This window comes from Lepidochelys olivacea (assembly GCF_965140295.1).
Source record: "Lepidochelys olivacea isolate rLepOli2 genome assembly, chromosome: 4".
NCBI classification, from domain to species: domain Eukaryota; kingdom Metazoa; phylum Chordata; order Testudines; family Cheloniidae; genus Lepidochelys; species Lepidochelys olivacea.
Genome location: NC_140414.1, coordinates 63,699,508 through 63,725,622, shown reverse-complemented (window position 1 = coordinate 63,725,622; position 26,115 = coordinate 63,699,508). Strand labels below are relative to the sequence as shown.

The 26,115-nt window shown below is 41.2% G+C and overlaps 1 protein-coding gene across 3 annotated transcripts in view; it reads right to left on the bottom strand.

Moving 5' to 3' along the window:
* DCLK2 (doublecortin like kinase 2) overlaps window positions 1-24,053 on the bottom strand; it is a 144,419-nt gene extending 120,366 nt beyond the window's left edge. Inside the window, exons 1-3 of one of the 3 annotated variants that reach the window (XM_084626843.1) lie at window positions 23,845-24,053; window positions 22,525-22,667; window positions 4,710-5,044 (exon numbers count right to left, since the gene is read on the bottom strand). In XM_084626843.1, coding sequence (XP_084482969.1) covers window positions 4,710-5,044; window positions 22,525-22,667; window positions 23,845-24,038 — 672 coding nt within the window. In that variant the 5' untranslated portion in view covers window positions 24,039-24,053. Of the gene's footprint in view, window positions 1-4,709; window positions 5,045-22,524; window positions 23,810-23,844 lie in introns of those variants that run through there. The other 2 variants (XM_084626841.1, XM_084626842.1) reach the window with 2 other exon arrangements.
* Window positions 24,054-26,115: the final 2,062 nt, after the last annotated feature.

Here is a 26,115-nt window from a genome sequence, read left to right as displayed (position 1 = left end):
TTACATACATCTACTATTGCCTTGTCTTCAGGCAGACACCTCCGTCTCCTCATGGAGCAACCAACCAGCCAGAGAAGCCACAAGTGTGACTTCCCTTGGGGCAGGTTCATGGTGATGAAACTGCATTGAGATTGCTTGGATCATATTCAGACTGGGAGTCTCCCTTGCCACTCAGGCAAGCAGCAGCACCTCTTACATGAAAGTGAAGTTTGCAATCATCTATCTGCAAAATGGATGAGTGAGAGTTAACCCCACCACAGTAGCCACATGAGGGTACATCATCACTACACTATTTCTGTGCCCTTCACAACTCTTAGCAATCAGTTGAAGAGCTGGGACTAAAACTTGTCTTTGGGCTTCAGTTTACTGAAACTTGCCCAGCTTACAGGGCAATGTGATGGGGAGTTTCTCCATCTCTCTTTCTCAGTTCATCCAAAATTGCATCTTCATGAGACCGCCTGCAGCAGGGGGTCAAAACTGTACTATTCACAATAAATCTGTGAGTGTCGGCACCACTGGCTTAGAGCCTGAAACGTAAGAGGAAAGATAAAGCACTCTTTTTATGGGGGATGTTCCAAATTTCAATAGCTTTTGAGTACTTACAATGCCAGCTAATGTGGAGGCAAATCTCTATTATAGTCATTTCTAACACCTGCAGTAAGATGTCTGACAGCAATGTAATGATGCAATTAAAATATGCTTAAAATACAGAGGGGGTGAGAGTCACTACAACACTACACATTAACTTATGCCTAGTTTCTTCATTGTAAAGCGTTACTGATGATTAAAAATGTTTATTTTTAAACAGAAAAATTGATGTAGTCTTAAAGAAACAGCCCTGCACTATCATTGGTTCAGTTCCTTCCCCACCCATAGGTAACCAGTTATTTGTTGAAATTACATTCTCAAAGTTATAAAATTCTCATTTTTTCCTCTCATCAAGCACCATTATTTTAATAAAGCTAGAAAATAATTATTTTACACTATGTTCTGTAAATTGAAAGGTTATTTATTAGGCTTTGTGCCAAAGCATCAATCCCAAATCAGATGGGAATTATACTGGGGTTCTCAGATTCCCTGGGGAAACCAGATGATGAGAAATGAAGGAACAAATCTTGGATACCAGCTGTACTGCTAATCCTACTCCTCTTGCTCTTGCCCATTCATTTCTTCTGCCATCAAGAAATGCTGCCTAATCTCACATCAATAAGGCAGTTTTAACAGGTACATTTGGCCTTCTTCATAAATTCTCCAAGACAAGCCTCCCACTAGAAACATTTATTTATACATCGAAGGTCACTTAACACCAGATAAAGTTATGGGACTCTTATGTGGAGCTGTTCTAAAAGAACAGTGTAGAGAATTTGTTTCAACTCAGCAGCATGGAGATAGCTACCTTGATAACATTGGTTTTCAGGGACTAAAGGTAAGCTAAAAGCATTAACTATTGTTTGAGGCATGTTCTTTCAGTCAGTATAATTCGTTATCCTGTACTTTTGGGGGAGGATCCCAACTTTTTAGTCTTGTTGAATTGTTACGGAAATTCCCAATAATACTGTTAATAAAAACCACCAAGCAGTTGGTATGAAGGAGAAAGAGAGGTGAGTCAAGATGAGGATGGACAAACAATATTTTATGTCCATTGTGTGAACGATATGTGCTTTCTATTTCTATACCATGCAGCTGACAAGAGAATGAGCTTTCTTGAACATATAAGGAAACAGAATTTCAGCATGAGGTTACTGTCCCCAGTCATCTGAATACATTGCTGACCTGTAGGGCAATATCCAGTCTGTGCTGGTAACGACTTTGAGCTCCTTTAACAAGATCTAAACACTCCATCCTTTATTTGGGGCACAGAGGATTAACTTTCTAAACAAAGTTTAGTCTGTCTAGCCTCACTTCAGAGTAGGAATGAGGGATTCCGGCAAAGAATGAAGAGGAAACACACAGCTCTCACTCTGGTTGTAGGAAGACATCCGGCAAATCCCCCAGAATAGAGGAAAAGAAAGTCTAGACCAGGGTACTTTTACGAGAGCTTTGTGTCTTGCTCAGTTGCCCTGTCAGAATCTGGGAAACAGGAACTAGTTGTTCAACTCTCAACAGAATCTAACAATCTAAAGACCAGATCTTATTGTTGTAACTACAGGTCATTGGTGTTTAAAGGAATGAAGAACGTTTAATTGGATGTTATAAATTATGGCTTAAAATACACAACTGTCTCATAATATACAAAGCTCAAGAAATGCTTCTCTCTATGCATAACTACAGTCATGTTGTTGCTATAGTAAAAGAATAATAGTCTGATGTATAGATGAAAAATATTAGACAAAATTATTTTGAGACTTTTGTTTCCAATGTACTGCTTAAAATTAAAAGGAAGTTTTATTCAAAAGATCATTAATTTAATGATCATCTCCCCCTCAGAGTGTAAATCTCTCAACTGAAAATAAAAAAATTAAATAAATTAACAAGTAAACTAAGGATTCCCTTTGAAATGAAGAGGAACGTTGTGACGAAAACTATTATTTTGCCACTAATAGCTGTATGTCTTAACTTAAAACAAACATCCTATATCAATTCCAAATTAGCAGAGCACAATTTATACTTTTCTTAATTTTTGAGAAGCCAGAAGGGTTAGTAGAGTATTTTATAGGAGATAAGTAAGATAAAAAACACAACAGCAGTTGCATTTTACAATTACAAAATACCTTTTTTTTTTTTAAAGTTGCCTTTCAAGTTTTGCCAGCAATATGACATCAACACAAAAGAATTGCCTTCCTAGCAAATTTGGAAGAATAAGTAATTACCACATTAGGGAAAATGGGCTCAGAAATCTCCATCAACTGCTAATTGGAACCAAAGCGCCTCTCCATCCGCCAAACCATACAAATGCCCTTGGTGCCAACTTCTATGTATACCAACAAAGGACAGACAAAAAACCAAAAACCCGTATGCACACAGTTATATGAGTGAGAGAGTCAGGCCATTACTGCAGGAAAGGCAGAAGCATCTCTCCCCCTCTAAGGGGGTGGAGCAGTTACCTGCCAAAGCAAAGGAGCCTTTCTGCTAATCAGTGTGCATGAAGACAGCGCCCCCGTAGGGTTACCTGTGCAACCATCCACATTAGCTAATCACCAAGAATATGACTCGGGTGGAAGCAGAGCTAGGCAACAGGCTATTTCCCCCACTAGAAATAACTGAGGCTTGCAGAAACACTGCTACAGCATGAGATGAAGGAACCATTATCTGTTGGGAAACAGCTAGTTACTCTAAACTTACTGCTTCCCAGCCCCCACTTCTTCCTCAAATGCATGATGGGCCAATCTAATGCTGCACCTGCAAAGAAGTCAGGAATTGGTTAAGTGGCATTTGGGCTCAGTGTTACTTTTGTTTTGTTTTTTCCACTTGTACGTATGGACAAACACTGCACTGTGAAGGATAGTTCTGTCAATAGAGCAAAGCCTACTCAGATTCAATTGTATCAGCTAAGGACCTTAGTTAGCTCCATGCTTTATGTTTATTGGGGGTGGAGAACAGGGAAGGAGAAGAGATAGCTTTTACGAGCAGGCTGTGCTGGAAATATCTGCTTCCACAGCTTCATTTTGAAAAGGGAAATGCATATACAGAAACAGAATTTCAGCATGAAATGACTGATATTACTGTCCCCAGCCATCTGGGTACATTACTGTCCTGTAGGGCAATTCTCAGTCTGTGCTGGGGTAACGTTCTGAATCTCCCTTCCTTAACAGAGCAGTTGCCATCTTTACTCTCCTCCACAGTTGAAACAAACTGCACAGTAATGGAGAGGTAACAGTAACAGCTCTCCTAATCTGCTGCTTTGTTCCTTAGCTGTAGACCTGAGAAGTGAAAGCTTTTCTAGAAGTTTGCCTACCCTGCCTGAGAACACTTACTGCTTCCTCCTCACTACCACTCTAATCATAGCCTGGCCATACCCACTTCCCAAGACCATGAGGAAAAGTCAATGCAGCAGCCAAATGTGTTTTGCCCTGTTTCAGAGCATTCCCAAGTGCCATAGAGGGCCAAGAACTGAAGACTCTCCTCAGTCCACAGCATAACATCACCCAAAATGTCCCCATCCCTAATGTGCCGAGGTCATAAATGTACCCTGGAGTTTTAATAATCTATATTATAGAAATGGCTAACAGCCTGAAATAGATTGAAGTCCTGTTGTGCTAGACACTACACAAACTAGTCCATCCCAAAGACCCTGCAAAAGTCAAAGACAAGAGGTAACAGGTGGGTGAAATAAATAAGCAGGGGGAGGAGGTAGCAAGACTACAAGATGATATTTTCATTTTCCCTGAGGGCCCCCTCCCACATGCACACGCTGGTATCAACTAGTGAATTTGTACTATAATATCCTGTAGGTGGAAGCAGTCATCTACTGGAGACAGGAAACCTGGATTTGGGAAGGGAGAGGGAGGGTATACTTTTTTTTAAACTTTTCCCCATTCCAGCCTCTCAAATTGTGATTACATCTGCTGGTTGAGAAATATCAAACCTACTTTTCTAGGATGATAAAGGAAGACTTTGGAAAAATTAATGACTGTTAAAATACACTAAATATTCATAAGCAGGGTAGAACTTAGATGTTAAGAAAAACTGAAAATGATGACAGAATAGAAAAGTAGAGGCAGCTTAATTTGTACCCAATATTCAATATCCAAGTTGGTTTGTTCTCTTACCTGCTTCCCATCTAGTGTTACAAGTCTCTTGACAATGCCTGAATCTAACTTAATGGCTTCTGTGATGTCAGTCAAAACCTGTTCAAAGGAATGAGCAGTCTTTTTATTCAGCAGAATTCTCACAGCTTTCCGTGGCTTCACTCCACTCCGAATAACAGTCACCAGTTTGGGTTTAATGAAATCTTTACTCTCCTTTACTTCGCTTTTCATAGATGTCAGAGATGTCAAGGATCGAGCAGACCCAGCCTTAATATTCACAGACCAGTTTGGATTGACATTCTTGGTATAATCAACTTTGCGATATGGTTCATTGGATGCGCATACATAACTTTCACCTGAAGAAAAAAAAAATAAGAAAAACATTGTGATTAAGGGTTTTATGTTAAGCAGATTGGAGAATATATGGAATAGTTGAACAAACTGACAATTTCTTGTCTGAAGCAGCGCTATGTGTTTGGTTTCCAATACAATCCACCTGTCCAATTGACTCCAATCTAAACCACAGTGATATGCTAGAGTAGAGGCTTTTTTTTTTTTTGTTAAAAAGTCTGCTAACCCAAACTGAAGGGAGAGTTGGAGAGATTTCTCATTCTCTCGGAGCTCCTTTTCTATATTATCTCTGCAAAATATTACATTTGTGGGGCTCACAAAAAACACCACCCTCCCCTCATCCCACCCTGTAGAATATACCCAATAGGATGAACTGGGCTTTCCTACAGAGACAAGTTGTACACTGATATTTTAGTAATATACTAGATAATTTTCAGGAGAAAAAGTTTAAGAATTTGCAGAAAAAGTGTACATCAATATTAGTTACCTTGCTTTGTGATGTTGCCTCCCTACCACCTCAGGTTATTGGAAACATTTTAAATATTTAAATAGGAAAACAAATTAATAGATTATCTAGTCCTTCCTCCCTCTCTTGAAGCCCAAACACTCTAGGCTTTGTGGTTAGGGGGGAATTTTATAAAAGCCTCTAGTTAAAACATTGACAGCATATGGCCTGTAAAATATGTATACCCTACTCTTTAAGGCAATAAATGCAAAGAAAGCCCAGCAGTTTCCAGAATTTCAATCATCTTTAATCATTCATGGGGGAAAAAAAACCCATATATGCTGTATATACGACTCCTATGCAAACTAACAGAAAAGCAGTGTCACATGGTTGACAGAATTTTGTTGGATCATTTCACACACCAGAGAAATGGAAAAACTGCTGGAGGGAGTTATAAAGTAACAGCAACAGAACTCTAGACTGAATAATGATAATTCTCTGGGGTTGTATTAGTATGCTAAATTAACACTGGATACAGAACAGCCAGTTTTCAGTAGATCTATTCAAAAGGTTTCAGAATATTCTGTGCTAAAACCTAGGTTTTAAATTTGCTCCCAATGGGCCTTTTTCTAATTTGGAATGAACATGCAACCTATAATAAAATGTTTGTAAATGTTTAATCTAGTTTTATTAATAAATGATGACTGATAATCATGATACATGTAGAGAATTCAAAAGTGAAGAAAATTAGATACATGATGTTACACTTTGCATAAGCGTGTTAGCATATCCATAGTTAACTAATTTCCATTACAAAACCCTCTTCTTTGCTCCTCTATAACTTTGATTCAAAAAACAAAACAAAACAAAAACAAAAAAACCTGACCTGGCCTGAAAGTTGCATTGTTTACCCTAATAGCAAAAGAAACTGTAAATTTCCTTCACAGGTTGCAGAAACCTGCAGATTGCCTTTGAGTTACTATGATATGAAATTTATTTGTTTTCTTAATCTAGTCGAAGTGACTTTTCCCTTTCTAGTTTACTATATATCTAAATCTCCCAGGAAGCTTATTTAACTTGCTATATTTGAAGAAAATACATTATTAGTTATTTTTGTTCTGGATAATTTGGAACCCAGTTCTGCTTATTGATGTCATTGGGAATTGATCCCATTGAGGTCAACAGGAACATATCAGACACTATGCACTGGCAGATTGCAGTTTAGAGTCCTTTTATAGCTGACAGTTTGAAAATCTCTGTTAATACCAAAAGGTGTTATATACGATATTTCATACTAAAAGGATAAGACAGAGTCAATGTCTGCAGTGTGTCTATGAAATGTATCAGTTGGAGATATTTAATACATAGGCTTGGATTTCACTATACACACACACAAAAAATATTTTCATTGATAATCATCAAAATTTACAGATAGTCAAGGAAAATTGTTTCTTGAGAACGTAGAGTTTAAAAAATATTTACTTTGTATACTTTGATATATGATGTTGACAATCTGTGCTTTAAGGGTTATAAAGCTTTAACTTTTTGAATCTCAACATTATCATTAAATAATTATCTAACCCAGCCCCATTAACCGTCTATACCGAAAGAAGGATAGGAGACTCTTGATATGGATTTAATCAGGCCACAACTTTATTATTAGATGTCTGGGAGTACTCGGCAGATAAAAGTCTACAGTGCAGGCAACTCCATGATCATCCAAATAACTACCCGGGGCTTCCACGAGCCCCCACTTCATTTTCCATCCAGGTCCTCCAGTCAACCCATTGCTGGGACCTTACCATCCACTCCCCATCCCTACCCCCTAGGAGGGTTACAGTAGGCTCTAAGAAAGGGGAGGTTGGTTCCTTGTCGCATCATTCATAGGAGCCCCAATATCCCACACATACACACACACACGTCACAGACTGTAAAATAAGCCCTTCTCCATGAAATCTGATCTTCCCCTTGCTGTGGGGAGCACCCCAGATAGGGGACTCCTAGCTGCAAGTCCCTGCCAGGCTGGGGAGAGACAGGACTTGTCCTTCTCCTACATGGCCACTCTCAGGGGTAGATCAGACCCACATCTGAGCGCATCCCCCTGCTGCAGGAAGCTCCAGTGATGGGCCTCAAAGGTTCCTGCAGCTAGAGGAGGTTTTGGATGTGGGTCCAATCTTCCCCTGCTGCTGGGAGTGCCCCAGCCGGGGGGCTCCTAGCTGTGAGTCCCCGCTGCCAGAAAAGGGAGCCCCACAGTCACAACACTCAAATTTCAGATGTAAAAGTCTGAACACGTGAAATTGACCAATTTTAAAGCCCTCTGGCCATGGAATTGATCAAAATGGACCATGAATTTGATAGGGCCCTCGCCATTGGTACTAGGGCTTATGCACATCAATTATCAGAATATCTTGCAAACATCTCCGGTGGCCATAGATGGTGAGGGCTCTGAGTTACTACAGTGAATTCTTTCCCCATTGTCAGCCCGGTGGGTCCTGCAGACATGCTCAGGCCCTAACTGATCACCATATTTGGGGGGTCAGGAATTTTCCCCCAGGTCAGATTGACAGAGACCATGGGGGTTCTTCATTTTCTTCTGCAGCATGGGACACAGGTCACTTGCTGGTTTGAATTAGAGTAAAAGATGGATTCTCTGTAAGTTGAAGTCTTTAAATTATGATTTGAAGGTTTCAGTAACTCAGCCAGAGGTTATAGATCTACCATTGGAGTGAGGTTCTGTGGCCTGATATGTGCGGGAGATCAGGCTAGATGATCACAATGGTCCCTTCTGGACTTAAAGCCTATGAGTCTATAAGAATCAGGGACTGAAACCAGCTCCCTGAAACCCCATGCCTCTACGTCCAACAAACACAGCTTAGTTGCAGGAAAGAATCTGGCCCATTCTCTTCATTTTTCTGTATGATTAGTTCATCATTTGAATACCTGCATGGAGCTTCCACTGATTTTAATGAGAACAAAGCATGCATATCAGAGGGCAGATCTGGACTCTGATATAACAAGAGTTTTAAACTAAGTGGTCATATCAATTTTCTGGCAAGATCACATCACTGTTTTACCCATCATAAAGAAATTTGTGAACTAGTTTAAGAATTATCATTCTCTTCCAGCAATATTTTCACATTAAGTTTGCAGAAACTACTTAGTCTTTACTCTACTAGATTCAGGGGTACATACTTATTTTCTGCTAGACTCCTATTGTGCTATAAGGCTACTCTGTCTCTAAATATTGGATTGCCAAATAGAAACGCCCAGTGATTTGGGAGATCTATCTTAAACCTTGCCAATAAGCTTATTAAAATTATAGATGCCAAGCAGCTAAAGGAAAACACACTTCTAAATGAGCTGTAAAAACAGATGTTAGCAGATAAAAAACACTCTCCCCCATGGTTAAGTTACAGAACTACATTTTTTACAGACCAATTTTTTTTTCTTGAAGCTGTTTTAAAAGGAGCAGATTTCTTTGTGAAATTGCTGAGGAAGGGGCAGAGTATAGTGGGACAAAAGGAAATATTAATATTTTGCATGAAAGGGAATGTTTTGAATGATTAAAGCAGAACCCAGGAATCCCAATTACCAGTTTTCTACTCTCAGTTCAGCAAACTTTTTACTATGTGATCTTGGGTAAGTCACTTGGGGCAGCATTTTCAAATTTTAGTAACTTAAAATCAATATTTAGGCACTTAATCTGTGGCTTGTTTTTCAGAAGTGAACCGTCTCCCATCCACCTTCTGTGGAAGAAGGAAAAATAATCTGCCATTCATTTACGTGCCTAACTTTAGGCACGCAAGTTGGAAAATATTTTATTAGCCACATTTGGGTTCAGTTCACTTATCATTTTTTAATTTTCTACCAACTTTTTATATGAAGGAACTTATCCTTAACTGAACAACATCAGAGTAGATATCTTGTAACCATTACAGAAATACTAATATTTCCAATATCCCAAAAGTGATATTACATAAAACCATTGAAATCAGCAACCTCTGGGGTAAAGTACATCAAGCAGCTATATAACTCTTGCACTACAGTGCCACAAGAAGGGAAAATTCTTAGAAGTAGTGCCATGAGATCTTCACAAATGTACCAAAAGCAGATAGAACTTTAGTGATTACAGTTTCACCCAAAAAGCTTTTATTTTCTAAATCACTTGGAATTTGAGTGACAGATGCTTTGAAGAAAGATAGAGGTTTCAATATTAATGTGGGTTAATCCAATAGGAAAAGAGGAAGGGCCTTTGGCTACAAAATGCTAATTCACGTGATATTTGCTTCCTTTCAATAACATTCATGTATCCAATGCTAAAAAATAAACAAAAGCCTGATGGCCAAGGCTTAAATTAAAGAGGCTGGAGGAAAGAAAATGGGACAGAAACAGGTTCCCTGGTTGAAATCCATGTATTAGTTTTTATAATGTAATTAAAGGACAACAGAACAGAAAGGGACTTCCTGTTCTTAGAATGTTTACCATTATAGATCTTCCCAGTGCTACCTCAACATTGCCATTACAGATGCTCATCATTACAGGATATTTTATTTACAGGATACGCTAGTTAATGTGACACACAGTTTATCAGATTTATAATGGAATACCCGTCACAACAGTGAGAGTCCTCCTATAATATTTTAAATATATATTAATCTACCAGAACAATGAAATTTTTTTTTTAATCAGATCCTTTTTCCAAGGTCTGAATAAGGCCAAGTCTCTTGAAAATCTGGGGAAGTCATGGGGTCTATTTACTAGGATTTTTTCTGAGAAGGTGGGTCAAGTTATGATTTTCTTCCTTTGATAGAAAGGGGCAGGGAGGTATTTTTAACGAAAATTTTAAGGAGTTACAGAATCCATTTCAGATTGTGTGAAATTCAATATTTTAGCTCTACTCCATTTCAAAACACAGGCTGCATACAGGTTCATGAATTTGAAAGAATAGCCGACATACACAGGCAAAAACTGGCATAGATCACTATCATAAATATAAAGGGAAGGGTAAACACCTTTAAAATCCCTCCTGGCCAGAAGAAAAAACCCTTTCACCTGTAAAGGGTTAAGAAGCTAGGATAACCTCGCTGGCACCTGACCAAAATGACCAATGAGGAGACAAGATACTTTCAAAGCTGGAGCAGGGAAGAAACAAAGGCCCTCTCTGTCTGTGTGTTGTTTTTTGCCAGGAACAGAACAGGAATGGCGTCTTAGAACTTAATAAGTAATCTAGTTAGATATGCGTTAGATTCTGTTTTGTTTAAATGGGTGATAAAATAAGCTGTGCTGAATGGAATGTATATTCCTGGTTTTGTGTCTTTTTGTAACTTAAGGTTTTGCCTAGAGGGATTCTCTATGTTTTGAATCCGATTACCCTGTAAGGTACTTACCATCCTGATTTTACAGAGGTGATTCTTTTACTTTTTTCTTCAATTAAAATTCTTCTTTTAAGAACCTGATTGATTTTTCATTGTTCTTAAGATCCAAGGGTTTGGGTCTGTGTTCACCTATGCAAATTGGTGAGGATTTTTATCAAGCCTTCCCCAGGAAAAGGGGTGTAGGGTTTGGGGAGGATTTTGGGGGGAAAGACGTTTCCAAGCGGGCTCTTTCCCAGTTATATATCTGTTTGACGCTTGGTGGTGGCAGTGATAAAGTCCAAGGGCAAAAGGTAAAATAGTTTGTACCTTGGGGAAGTTTTAACCTAAGCTGGTAAAAATAAGCTTAGGGGGTTTTCATGCAGGTCCCCACATCTGTATCCTAGAGTTCAAAGTGGGGAAGGAACCTTGACAATCACGAACACTGATCTGACAAGCAGTTTGATACACGACAGACTTATTATTTGGTCACCTTAGTGTATTACAGATATTTGTCAATTGTTTCAGTTCTATGCCTGCTTTCTTATACTATTTATGGTAGCGTCTCTTCACGTGGGTACAGATTGGGCTACCACACTTGCATGCCTGCACATCTGGAAAAATCAAAGATAAGAGCAGAAGAGAGAAATGACTATTTAAAAATGGAAAAAACCCCTCTCATTCTCTCTTTAAAATAAATGAGTGAGTGTGTGCTTGGTTAAGTAATTTAAGAGACAAGGATTGAAATCTTGGCTCCATTGAGAGTTCAATGACAAAACTTCCATTGACTTCCATGGGGCCAGGATTTCATCCAAGGTTCCTAAATACCATCAGAGACCTTGCTAAATGTTCTGATAGTTGGTATAATTAAAGATCATTAAGACACCATTTTGCATGTTCTGATGGGTTATGCATGGAACTGGGAGCCAGGAACTCTCAAACAATAATCTTGGATCTGCCACTGATTTGCTTGGACAAACCAGCAGGTTACGTGTGCTAGCAGAAGTTTAAGTGCAAATTGCAACCCCTCACTCCAGCAATGAGTGCTGCCCTGCAAATAGGATTCACTTCAGCAGGAGGACAGATGGAATTTCTAAAAGACAGCACAAACTCTAGTACTCTTCACCCATTTCCCACATCTGTAAAATAAGAAAGAACACTACCATCCAGATAGGGAAGCATTAATTTTTGAGCAACATTCTACGAACACCATGTATTCTAGCAAGGTCACTCTCCTGTGTTAAGAGCCTTTTTGTCTCTGTAGCTTTCTTTTGCGGAAAGAGTAGGACTTGCCTGAAAGCATTTTACATTATGTGATCACTGATCACTCTGTATGTATAAAACCAGTGAATTTGATATGTTGCTATATTTACCATTACACCAACGGATTTTAAATCCATTTGAACTCAAAAGAGTTTTGATTTCCTGAACAACAAAAAATCCTCTGATTAGCTCCCACTAAATACAAACATTGATGTGTAGAAATATTTCCCTCCAGGGTTACATTCTATATTTAAACCCATATTAATGAAATAGTTTCTATATATCATTCAACACAATGTAACAAATGCATAAAAGTGCAATTCCAGCCTGATAGAACATAAGTTTAGCTGCTTTTTCAACCTTCCTATAGAAGGTTTTCCCATTTCAGCTGTGTATACATATCATCTAAACTGGAGATGAAGGGCCAGATATGAAGCCCACAGAAATCATGGGAATCCTTTGGATCAGACCCTAAGTTTCAAAGTCACTCATAAACGTATCATCCCTAGAGGATTAGCGTGATTCCACATACATATAGTAGCTGTATTTCCAAGTATGTAAACATGCTGTTGACTTTAATATGTCATGAACTTTACATTGCTCTACATTTTGAAATACTTTTAAGCTAATGCATAACAGCCTCAAATGGCATATACATATAGCAATTGCCTTGCTAAAAATACAAAGCAGGAGTCTTTTCAAGCTGTGGGACAGGAGACTGGTTAAGAATTTTTTCTTGTTTCTTCAAAATATTGTTGATAACATAATTTCTCTCACTAGCTGAGTGTCCTGCTCCAGCTCCTGCCGCTGTCAGGCTGGTGGAATGGGGAAGGGATGAGGAACAAGGGAACTTGGTGGCCTCTCCCAGTGCCAGAGGTGGAGGGGAAGGATGCCATACCAGGTCACTCACTCTTCAGGGGCAAATACATATGCAACCCCTTGGGAGGTAGTTCCTGCCTACCCACACAGGCTCTTGCGCCTGCGTGCTGGTGATTGCGCCAGGACCAGAGGAACCTGTGGCCTGTGAATGATTCTGGGGGATCCCAGGGACAGGAGCATGAGGAGAGGTGCACAGCATGGATGTCTGCATCCAGTTGGGGCCACCTTCCTGGAGCATGTCCCAAGCAGGGGATGCTCACAGGCCAGGGAGCAGTTGGGCACCTAGCCAGGATGGACTCCCTGACCCTAGGCATCCACGGAAATACTCTTTCTTAGAAAAATGTGGTGCGTATGGCACATCACTCTCCAAAGGGGGGGCACAGCGAAACAAACAAAAACTGGGAACCTCTGATGTACAACATTGGTATTCAGCATAAATCCATCAACTCTCCAGATATTAGATTGTAATATGAAATTGATTATGTAGATATTACATGGTTGTTTACAAATATAAAAAAAGTGAACTATACTCTGATGAAAAGGAAATTTCATTAAGCAATAAGAGGCGTATTAGGCAGAAATAATATGAGCGCTACTGAAGTAGGTTACGGTCTGGCTTCTGTAACCAGCCAAACTATTCCGCAGGAAGCTCAGCCAGGCTGCAGAACTATTTTGTCAGAAGTATGAAAGCGCCTCACAAGTTGGCATTCTAATATCAATGGGGCATATGTAAAATACAGAGATTTAGAATAGTGTTTACAGCAATCAAGAAGTGACATCTTTTCTGTGCAGAAATCCTCCTGGTGAACATCTGTTGACATTTTGGATCATTATACAATCAACAAATAATTTAACTGGTTTCTTACTCTCTGCCTCAGAGTTTGGAGTGTTACACATGAAGAAGAAATGTTACCTGCCTGTAAAACCCAAATTCCTAAGTAGTTTGCCCTTGGGTTGGGAAACTAAAAATTTTCCCAACATTGTATTCTTCACAGAAAAACCGGTCACAACCTAACCCAAAGCTTTGGGATCAAGACTCAAAACTTTTGAGGAATAGTTTTCAGAGCAACCTACAAAATCTCAGGGCATTTGGCTGTGCAGCTGTAAAAACTGATACTGCACAGATTAGAGAAAAAATGAGAGAGATGGGTCCTGTCCTTATGATTATCATCAAGAGAGTTCTTGAGACCAACTATTTTCTGCCTTCATGTAAAATTGGGATATACTATTTTTTTTTATTTTAAGCAGATATACTTATTAAATATATCCTTATAATTAATAAATACTTTATAATATATTTATATCTGGCTATGTAAATATTCTGACTTCATGAAATGAAGAAAAAAACAATCTTGAACAGCACCACAAAATAAAAATGTATGGGACTTATGATTATACATGTTCATGAGTAAAGTAGCTGCCAAATATCTCAGTGCCTTTCATGGCATGAACATTATACATCACAGCCAACTGGCTACACATTTAAGAAGCAAGCCAAAAGTGTTCTGATGTCTCATGATCAAAAACACAGGTTGCCAAAGGAAGAGTTACAGATATTCCATTTAAACCTCGCCATTCTGAACCTTACAGTTCAGCCTTACAGTTCTAGATTCCCCCAGACTTCAATACAAGTTTTACTCTAGTAATAACAGCAAAATCTGACCCTCTGTATTCACAAGATATGATGATCCCATTCAGCTCTCTCAGTTCAGAATAGACGTAATGCAGTTCACTGTACTTCCTGGAGCGTCAATGAGTTTATCTTGGGATTGTTGAAGCGTCTTAGAGGCCTCAGGATAAAATGCTTACAGTAAGTGCTTTGCCATACTTCCTATATGTTGGAAGCTGCATAACAATCTAGTGGGAAACGAAGTATGAACCAGCATCCACTATCACAAGATGCTTCCATCTAGTTCTCCTAGACACCATAAGTTGTCTCCAATTTTACACATACTAATATTTAATAGCATTCCTCTTTCCTGACCCCGAATTACAGTAAAAACAACAATGATCAAGTAATAAATAAAGTTATGATGGAAATTTTAACCACACAAAGTTCAGGGAATTCAAGAAATGCATGGGCCAGATTCAGTTTACACCAGATTTACACTCATTTACACCAGATTTACATTAAGGTAACTGAGATCAGAATCTTTTTTCATAATTTCGAGAACCTCATAGTTCAGTTTCCTTTTTAAATGCCGTTAAAACTTCAACCATAATATTGCAATAATGGAGCTTTTCATGCTTCTCTTCCTTGGTTATAAATATCCCTTATTTTAAATCATCACATGAGATTCAAGACTGAACTGCTCCAGATATAGAGCAAAGGCTAGTCCATTTACTCAAATATTAGACAAACAAAAGTTATCTGTGTTTATTTGAATGCGTGTCTATATATGAAAAAAATTAGATATGAATATGTGAGTACCCATACTTAAATTGATAAGCTACATTGTGTATGTGCAGTCTACTATTTTCAAATGCTTACAACATTTCTCAATAAGTAATCTTTTTTCTCTCAAAGTCCATAAAGTTTACATTCCTGACTGAGGATTAAGTACATGCTAAATTTTTAAAACAAAAAAGCTTGAGTTCTCAGAATGCCAACACATGGAGAGAATATGGAGGCCCAGATTCACCAAGGGCCTTAGGTGTTTAAACCTCTGATTTAATCACTTCAGTTCCAGTGTTACACTTCACTGTGATTCACAAAACTCCTGCTCAGCTGCCGCTTAACCCTGCAGGCACCTAAATTGACTCAGTGCCTAAATTTTCAGGGTAAAAAAGTTCCCTGGACACCTAATTTAGGCTATGTCTACACTAGAGACCTTACAGCGGCAGAACTGTACCGCTGCAGCTGCACCACCATAAATTCTCCCACGTTGCCACTCTATGCTGACAGGAGAGAGCTCTCCCATTGGCATAATTAAACCAACCCCCACAAGCGGTGGCAGCTATGTTGGTGGGAGAACATCTCAATCTCTCTTATTTAAGTATTTATACACAGTGGAATAGCTTCAAAAGTCATTGGGCCAGAGAGTGAATAGACTGTAGAGTTCAGTGGTTAGGGCTTCCACTTCAGCGGTCAGGGCATCCACTTCAGCGGTCCAAGACCCAGAGCCCACTCCCCTTACTTCAATCACTCTTTATTGTTACAAAGTGAAACAGCTTCAACAGGAGAAACTGAGGGAGAGTCAGGATGTTACATAGCTCGGTAGTCAGAGCACTCTTCTACAGTGTTGGAGACCCCCTGTGCAAATCCTTTGTCTACATGAATAGAGTAGCTGAAGTCGAGGTACTTAGGTCTTCTTATCGCGGTGTCTTCACTGCGGTAAGTGAATAGCTGACGCTCTCCCGTCAACTCTGCTTGCACTTCTCGTTCTGGTGGAGTACCAGAGTAGAAGGGAGAGTGCTCAGCGGTTGATTTATCGCGTCTACAGATGTGATAAATTGACCCCGCTGGATCGAACACTGCCCACCGATCCAGTGGGTAGACAAGCCCTTAAACACCTCTCTCTCTCTCTACGTATTGTATAGGCCAGGGAGTCTAGGTTTCTAACACAAGCTTTGTGAATCCCAGTTGTTGTTTCAGTGATTTTCCTAGCACCTAGAAGTTAGGTAATGCAGTGCCAAGTCCCTTTGTGGATTCAGGCCTAAGTTCAGGCAACAAAAGTGGCTAAACTAAAGTTATTGAAATTTTCAAATAATCTGCCTTTGAGCAGAGTACAATATGAAAAAGCATCCCAAAAGGCTATTTTTTCTGCAAACGTACAGACTCCTGAGATGTCAGCTTATAGATAAGCAGCATTTTCAGTCTAACGATAGCATTAGGTTAAAAAAACCTATGTGCACTCCTGGGAGATGACAATATGAGAGGTGTAGGAGACAAGTGTATTCTACTCAATCTCTGAACAGTAGATTTGGAACAAGAGTCTTGGGTTGAGATATGGCCCTTGGTCTGCCTTTGTGAGGTTAATGGGCTTCTATTATATCCTGAGGCTGAGATAAAGTGTCCTGCTTCTCAGTGAGAAACTACACAACAGAGTAGAATAGCTGACACAGTTATGAGTGTCCCTAGACAAAGAGCCACTAGACCATCAGTCCCCATTTTTTACAAGCGTGCCACTTCGAGGCACATAGGTCAAAGCAGGCATCTGGTTGCCCTTCATGTTTCAGTCTCATAAGCCTCAGCTCATTCTCACAGCATCCATTACTTCTTATAAGCATGCAGACAGTTCCCTGTTCAAACTCTTTCTGCCTGACTCTTTCGTAGTGCGAGATACTACTGATGACTATTCCCTCTGATCTTCCAATTTAAAGAATCATTAGAGAGTATCCTTTCTGTGCTTCATACCACAAGGAGAAGAGATTTCCAAAGCTCTGGTAAACTTCATTTTCCTTCCTTCCTGATTTCTTAGGTCCTTGGACCACCTACAATGATCATGCTCTTGTCCTCAAGCTACTTAAACTCCTCAGATACATACCCTTTGAGAAGCTAGAATGCCACGCTTACTCAGTGTCACCAACTCCTTTCTCTGCTTGTCCCTGCTCTCACCTTCCATTTTGTAAGGGGGTACAGATGAGAGTTTTCTGAAAGGCAGGATTAAGGCCACAGGTTATCAAACTTGCTGATTCTATCATTTGGCTTATCCACAAGAAGTAAACACCTACCCTGAGAGACACTCCCATAAACTACAATTTTTTTCCTACTAAGGCGATCTTGCAAATACAGACTTACACGGCTGCCACTCTGAAACCTAACATTTCCTATGTAAACTGAAAACACTGCATCTCTCTAAGACAGTTAACATATATTTGAGAGATGCAAAATATTTTAGAAGCATTGTTTAAAAAACAAACAAAACCAAAAAAAACCCTGCCTTCCACCAGTGAGATCATCCCTGCCCTTCACGTTCTTTATGATTTCTGAGGTGCCCTGGCTTTTGGCTTCAATGCAAGAAGATAATTGTGCCTTTGGCAAGCAGTGAAGATACAAATTGCCAGCTGGTGCTAGCATCTGGTTGTTCTGGCACAAGGAAAGATATTCTTGACCTACTTGGTAAAAGCATACTTCAGTTATAATCTTGAGTACTTTAATAGGATTAACCTGATATTGCAGTAATAATATTCAAAAGCAGTAAGTACTTGGATCACACACTAATTGGTTCCCACCAACACTTTCTTTTTCACCCTGCTTAACATGAAACCGCTATCTCCTCAGGACAGATAAAACAATGTACTGGGACATTGCTCCCTGCCATGCAGAAAGACAGCCCTACTGAGAATCTTTCTACATCCTTCCAAAGGGCTTCCGTACATGTTCCTAGCATCTTTGACAACTTACAGTGTGTTGCCAATAGTGCTGACATATCACAAGAGGTTTAACTATAGCTGTTGAAAGAAAACACTACTAAGAGCAGAGCGCTAAAGATGCCCTATCACTTGCCACATCAGAATTCCTGTTTCATCAGTGATGAAGACCACTTTTTCCTGGTTCTTCCAGAAGTCCAAAATAATCTCCTGGTTAAGGCCAAGGAGCCTCAATATTTTCCTAGTTCCAGAAAAATCTAAGTATGAGATCATGAGAGGTTGCATGACTAATAAAAAGTAAAACAGAAGATGCTAAAGAAACAGTCATGAGCACCAGTTTCTGCCATTGTGAAGAACTATCTTGTGTTTCCACCCCATTCCTAGTGCCTGGACAACAGTGGTAATACAAAGTAATTTCAAGAATTAAAAAACTAGATACTTATCTAGACATCTCAGATATACCTCAGTTTCTGTAAACGAATCTTATGTCCCGCACTCAACCAATTAAGCATTGGGAGTGGGAAGGGAGCGAAAGTTTAAAAAAGAAAAAAAAAGGTTGCTTCACTATGGCTATGTAAAGGTGAAACATAAAAATGCACATGGGAATCCTGTTATCCCAATCCAAGAATATTTTGTTGGTGTAACACATAGCAAATGCGTGCATCACATTTACAGCAGAAGGAGGGGGGAAATTTACACATACACACAATATCCTGCTGTGCTTAAACAAGGATAAATACTAGAGGTTAGAAACATGGGTTTAGCAAGAGGGTGTATCCCAAATAAAATCTTATTCTCCCTATTCCCAACAGCTCATCACACTATGGATGAATTTGCCACGCACATTTGGGTCCTATATATTAAAAGGACACAGTCCTGCTTCCATTAACTCCAAGAAGCAGAAGCAGAACTTAAGAGATTCCTCTCTCTTCACGTTCTTTGCAGGTAGCTGAGTTGTCAAATTGACAATCCAGAAATAGTTACATCTATTGGAGCTGGGGACAGACCACTCTCTGTGGAATGTCCTCAGCATCTCTGATCCAGCAGAGCATGAGTTTGCATGCCCTTCAGGACATGATGCAAAGCATGTTTAACCAGACTTGTCGAAGGATGTGAAATTTTTAAGTGGCAGTTGTTAGGTTATATTTATTGCTGTGATGTGTGCTGTTGAATTTGTTTGTGGCTATAGATAAGTTATAAGCACTCTATATACATTAAAAAACAATAGATTGACTGATATTTTTTAAAATGTCAATAGAATTTCTTACTGTATGTGGCCAAACCCATAACAAAGTATGTAGTGTCTGAATTTAGCGGATTCAGCATATCATGACACAGGGTTTGATCAGCCAGTTCTTATATGCCAAACAGACATTTAACTGACAAACAGCAAATTTGCCTTAAAGTGCTCATCTGCACTGGATTGGTCTATTTCCAAGAGCTGTAAAGAGTGACTCAGAGCTGAGACAAGCTTAACACAGCACCTACTGGCTTGGTCACAGAGGCTGAGGGCTCTCTTTCAGCTCACCTGATACAGTGGCTGCTGCAGCCACCAAATCAGAACTCTTGTGGTTCCAAGTATCAGCTAAAGTAACGGGCAGGAAGTACAAACAGCTTGTCCTGCCAACAGAGACATGAAGGACTGAGGTAGGTGGCTACGCTGGCTGTGGTATGGTACCTGATGGTCAGGCACCATACACAAGAGCCTTCCACTGTATTTACAACATACGCACCTCCACTAATGGTGTAGAGACAATTCAAGCCTACTGCCAACGTCCTCTGTTGATTTCCATTCGAGTCTGCTTAGTCAGAAGGGAAGAGCAAGTAAAGAATAAGTGTTTCTCCACAAACTGATGGAGTCCTGACCGCAAAGGAGGGTTTCTATGGGCTCTTATGGATGGTAGAGTCATTTTTTGTACTCTTCCCTGTCCCTGCATGCTTTCTGCCCCAGGGTTTGCTCTCCTCTATATGCATGGTAAACAGATCTATAACAGAAGCTAATGTTGGTGAAATTTGGTGTATATGCTAATTGGAGCATATGCTAATCCAATCATGATGCTGAACGACTTTTTGAATATTCCTGTAAACTCTGTTGATCATGGATAAATGAGCAAATTATTGGGAATCTTTTTTCCTTTTATTCTACCGAGAGAACCATGAAAGTGATGCTTCAATAGCGGTATTATTGTTGTTGCTGTGCATCTGATGAATAGAGCAAACGGGCACACTCAATGAGCATATAACAAGAGAGACACAGTGAGCCAAATGCTGACATCATTTGCACCCTTAAAACCCCACTTAAGTTAATAAGACTGCAGAGGTATAGAAACAGAATTTGTCCTGATGAGTCTAACCAGTACATGGAAAAAAAAAAAAAAAAGATACTATGGATGAAAGTTTATAATGATCCTGATAGGAATCAATCAGTTTTAATAATAACCGTACTAAAAGCCACCTACAACAGGCAATACCTCCTTCATGAAACCACTTTAATAAGCACCCAAAGTTTTTGGCATTAAATGTATTTAACTATTATTTAAAAGATTACTTTTACTAGGTCCCCATTTTGATGGTCTTCAAGGTGACCTAGACTAGGGATGGGAAAACTTCTTTTGTCTAATTTCATATTGACTTAAACATCTGAGGTGACATTCGGGCCACATTGACTTCAACAGGGCCAGGATTTCGCTCCTGGCATTTGAAAAAGAGTGACTCAAATGATACTGAAAATTCTGCTTAGACAAGACCATGAAAGAGAGACTACATGGAGAATAAAGTCCAATTCTTTAAAAAATGGAAAAAATGAGTAGAGAGCACGCAACTAATGAAAACATAGTTTCAGTATATTTATGTATCATATGCAGAGCACCCACTTGCACCAGTCTGGCTATTGCACACCCAAATATGCAGCATAGGCACCTTTTAAGTAGAATTTTTTTTAACTGAATAGTCCCTTTTGTTTAAAAAGGAGATTGGAGGATGATTATGGGTGTTAAGTTATAGAGAAGGCTTGCAAAAACAAGGACTGGCCTGCAAGAACTCCACAAGATTCTCCTATCCCTGCTTAAGGCAAGAGCCATTGCCTTACAAATCAGAGAAGGAGTCTTCTTCAATAAGAGCAATGGCCCATATTTTTAAAATGTATTTAGGCACTTAGAATGCAGATGGCTGCCCAATGAGATTTTCAAAAGTGCCTCAGCTCCTAGCTCCCATAAATTTTAATGGGAATTAGGCACTTTTTTAATATTCCACTGGATGCCAACCTTTAAAACACCTTTAAAAGTTTGGCTCATCGTAAGCGTCACTGAAAGTCATTAGGGCCTTAGCCCTAAATCACTTCTGAAAAAGGGATTTACGCCTCCAGTTTGATCCATTAAATGCCAAAATATAAATATCAAGCCTCCTACAGGATGACTGTTTTCAGAGTATTTTACAATGCAGGAGCTTTCTCTTGTTCTGAACAAGCCTGCATCACTATAGGTGAAACAGCAATATTAACATAACAGTGTTATGGGAGTTAAATTAAAACATTTCCCTTCCCAAACAAATAAAAAGATATCTGGAATACATCCAGAAAATTTATTACTAATCCTACTGCTGAAACAAACTATCAGACAATTAGCTAGTCACATCTGATCAAATAAACCACCACCACGGAGTGCCTCTGGGTAAGCCTCAGGGAAACACCAGTGAGAAAAGACTGGGGATAGGAAGGAAGGAGAATGGTGTAAGTAGGGGAATAAAAAATGGAGTTATAAACCTAGCTGTTCCACTGTCTAGGCCTGTGGTTTTGGGCAAACCACTCAGCTTTTCTGTGCCTGTGTCCTCTTTGTGCCTCTAAAACAAGGTTAATACTTCCTTACCTGGAAGATGCATTAGTTTTTGTTTTTTAAACTGCCCTTTGCAGATGCAAAGGAGCCAAATTCCACCCAGTTACACCAGTGTAAATCCAGACTAATGCTGGATTGAAGCCAATGGCGTTAGAATTCAACCCTAAGTAACTACTCTTGTTAAGGTGCCTTGTGGGTTTAGACAGAAGAAAACGCAATGGGAGAATGCAAATGCCTTGTGGAGATGGGGTGGGACTGGGAAGGCACAACATGCTGGGGGAATAACAAGAGAAGGTGCCTTACAGGAATACAAGGTAAGAGGTCATACCAGCCTCAGCAATGCCCCTCTTAGGAGCCAGCCATCCTGGACTTTACTCCTCAGCTCCTGCAGGTGTCTCTCTTACCTTCCACTAGCTCCTCCAGGCTGGTGAGTTTCCTGCTGCCATCAATGGTATAGATGATGCGGACCCCCTGGGGCAGGTTCACATTGTCCGACAGCGACCTGGTGAGTTCGATCAGGAGAGCATCGAAGGAGCGAAAGCGGTCGCTGGAAATGGCAAACACCAAGCCCTTGAAGTACCTGTCCCCATTGCGGTAGAACCGGGCTTTCTTTGCTTTCTTCTCCGAGCTGAGGGCCTGCAGCGTCCGCGTGCGGTAGAAGCTGCAGTGGGCGCTATGCGCGGGGCTTGGGATGAGCCCGTTCCCCTTGGGCCCGGAGCTGCTGCTGCAACTCGAGCCGGTCCCCGCTCTGCGGGCCCCCGAGCGCTGCTGCCTTTTGTCCCGCTCCTCAAAGTGCTCCAGCTCAATGCTCCTGTTGCTGGCCATTTATTGCTTTATTTATTGCACCCTCCCCCCTTCCAACAGCGAATCCCCCTGCTTTCCCCCCAGACTCCACGGAGCCGAGTCTCCAGAAACCTGCCGCTAAGCCGGGCTCAGGGCATGCAAATACAGCGCACACCTAATTTCGCATCACTCCGAGCCACCCCGCCTGGAAGGATCTGGCGAGAGAGCGGCGCCGACCCTGCTCAGTATTTACACCCCTGAGCGCCAGCGTTGCCCTGGGGACTAACTGTCCTGCGGTGTGCTGATCTTTGCCCCCTCTCACGGCACACATGCACCCCCTCACAGACGCATCCCTGCTGGCTGCCCAAGGAAAGCCTAACTCAGCATCTCGCGGCCACACGCAGCAGCAGCTAGGACACAGGGCACAAACTTCGGGAGGCTGAGGAGTTGCTGGCGGGGGCAGCCGCCTCCCAGCTGTGGCCACGCCGCCTCACACAATAAAGAGGATGCGGCTAGCCATGATGTCCCCAATCAGGCCATTCTCTGCGGAGGAGGTGGGGGTGGGGAAGGCATGTCTCTCCCGCCCGCTCCCAGCGTCTCCCAATCCGGAATGCCCAGCTCCAATCGCCCACCACAGCGCGCCGGGAGCCCGCGGGGCTCGGATCACATGGGCGGCCCGCAGGCAGGGGGATGCCTCGCGCGGCTACCGCGCATTCGCCGCTCGCCCACAAGGCGCAGAGGAGAGGCACGAATCCAGGCTCCTCCGGGGGCGGACAGCCCCCTCCCCAGCCCTGCAACAATCAGCCCCCGAGTCAGCGGCCCCGCCCTGCACGGCTCCAGCGGGTAGGAGCAGCAGCTGGGGAAGGCTGTTAGTGGAACTACCCTGTGAAAAAGCAAACGCCCGGCCCCCTAGCTTCCCTCCCCCCTACGCCTTTCTATACCGGCCACTTCTATAGCCCGGCGCACAGGATCCAACAGGAGGAGCGAGCTGCGGCGGCAACCCAGCCACTCCGCACTCATGGCAATGCAGCGTGTGAGGCAGGCGAGGGCTTCTCCCCGGTCCTAGACAGACACCATCTCCTGCCCTAATGAGCCCAGCTGGGTTTGAGCAAGAGCTGCCTGTTATCAGCCCCATTGTAAGCAGCACTTAGGCTGCAGCTTATACCTAGGGCCCTACCAAATTCATCGCGGTGGACAACACCTCAGGGACCTCAGTGAATTCTGATCTTTTGTGTGTTTTTACTTTACACTACACAGGTTTCACAGTTTTCAGAGTAACAGCCGTGTTAGTCTGTATTCGCAAAAAAGAAAAGGAGTACTTGTGGCACCTTAGAGACTAACCAATTCATCTGAGCATGAGCTTTCCTGAGCTACAGCTCACTTCATCGGATGCATACTGTGGAAACTGCAGAAGACATTATATACACAGAGACCATGAAACAATACCTCCTCCCACCCCACTCTCCTGCTGGTAATAGCTTATCTAAAGTGATCATCAAGGTGGGCCATTTCCAGCACAAATCCAGGTTTTCTCACCCTCCGCCCCCCCCCCACACACACACAAACTCACTCTCCTGCTGGTAATAGCTCATCCAAAGTGACCACTCTCTTCACAATGTGTATGATAATCAAGGTGGGCCATTTCCAGCACAAATCCAGGTTTTCTCACCCCCTCACCCCCCTCCAAAAACCACACACACAAACTCACTCTCCTGCTGGTAATAGCTTATCCAAAGTGACCACTCTCCTCACAATGTGTATGAAAATCAAGATGGGCCATTTCCAGCACAAATACAGTGTTTCTTCAACTGGGGGGGCTTGACCCAAACGGCAGTTGCAGGTGGGGTGCAAGATTATTTTATGGGAGGTCATGGTATTGCCACCCTTACTTCTGTAGTGCGTGGCTGGAGAGCGGCAGCTGTTGGCCAGATGACCAGCTCTGAAGGCAGCACCCTACAGGAGTGCAGAAGTAAGGGTGGCAATACCATACCATGCTATCTTTACTTCTGCACTGCTGCTGGCAGCAACGGGGTGGCCAGCAGCCGCTGCTTTCCAGCTGCCCAGTTCTGAAGATAGCATCACTGCCAGCAGCAGCGCAGAAGTAAGGGTAGCAGTGTTGCAACCCACCCTACAACTCCTTTTGGGGTCAGAGCACCTACAATTACAATACCTTGAAATTTCAGATTTAAATAGCTGAAATCATGAAAATTACAATTTTTAAAATCCTATGACCATGAAATTGACCAAAATGGACTGTGAATTTGGTAGGGGTCAGCCAGCTAGTGTGTAAAGCACCATCGCAGAGGAAGGAAAGTTGTGTGTGTGGATGGGAAGGAGGTTGAAGCAGCTCCCTGGTCAAAGCCAGTTAACTTCAGTGAAGACAAGCCCTGTCACTCAAACCTGGCAAAAGCAGGGAAAATCAAGAGAAGAACTAAGGATCTCTTCATTCTTCCACTTGTTTTGTGCCTTCGTATTGCTGATGCACGCACCTACTGTATGTCCTGGAGGAAAATTAAATTGCATAGTTGGAAAATACATTACCTTCTTGTGGTAAAACATCCTCTCAAGCCACAAGGACACCAGGCCAGATCTTTGTAAGTTAATGGTATTTCAGTGGTGTAAGTGAAATCAGAATCCAGTTCACTATCTCGATAAAAAGTATATTATTGCTCAGAACGTATTTGTCTTAAGTATTTATGTCTGAGTTCTCCTTTTAGTTACATTGTAACAACAATGACCTCCATGGAATTATTCTGGGTTTTTTTTTTACTTGTGTAATTGATCCTAGAATTTGGGCTTTGTGTTTTAGGTCACAAGCCCAGTTAGCTTCAGGTTGCTTGGTTTCTTTATTGTTTTGAAATAAATATTGTCATTGAGGACAGGATAAAATATTAATATTTTTAAAACGTTTCCTTACCTAGGTTACTAATTTTAGTCCCAGATCTGGATTTTTGTTATAAACCAGTACCTAGAGTCCCGGTCCCTGGAATCATGTGACTAGATAAGCTAAGATTTCATTTTAAAAAGAGTTTCTAATCCTTACAGTTGTCAAAAAACAACCTTGAAAAAGTAATATATTCCTTAAAAGTGTGAAGTCAGTCTGAAATAGTAGCTTTAAGATTTGTGAGTTCCTCCAGGTTTCTCAATGGGGTATTAGAACTCCAAATCCCACCTCTCAGGAAAGCTCCACCAGAGATTTCCTGTGATAGAGG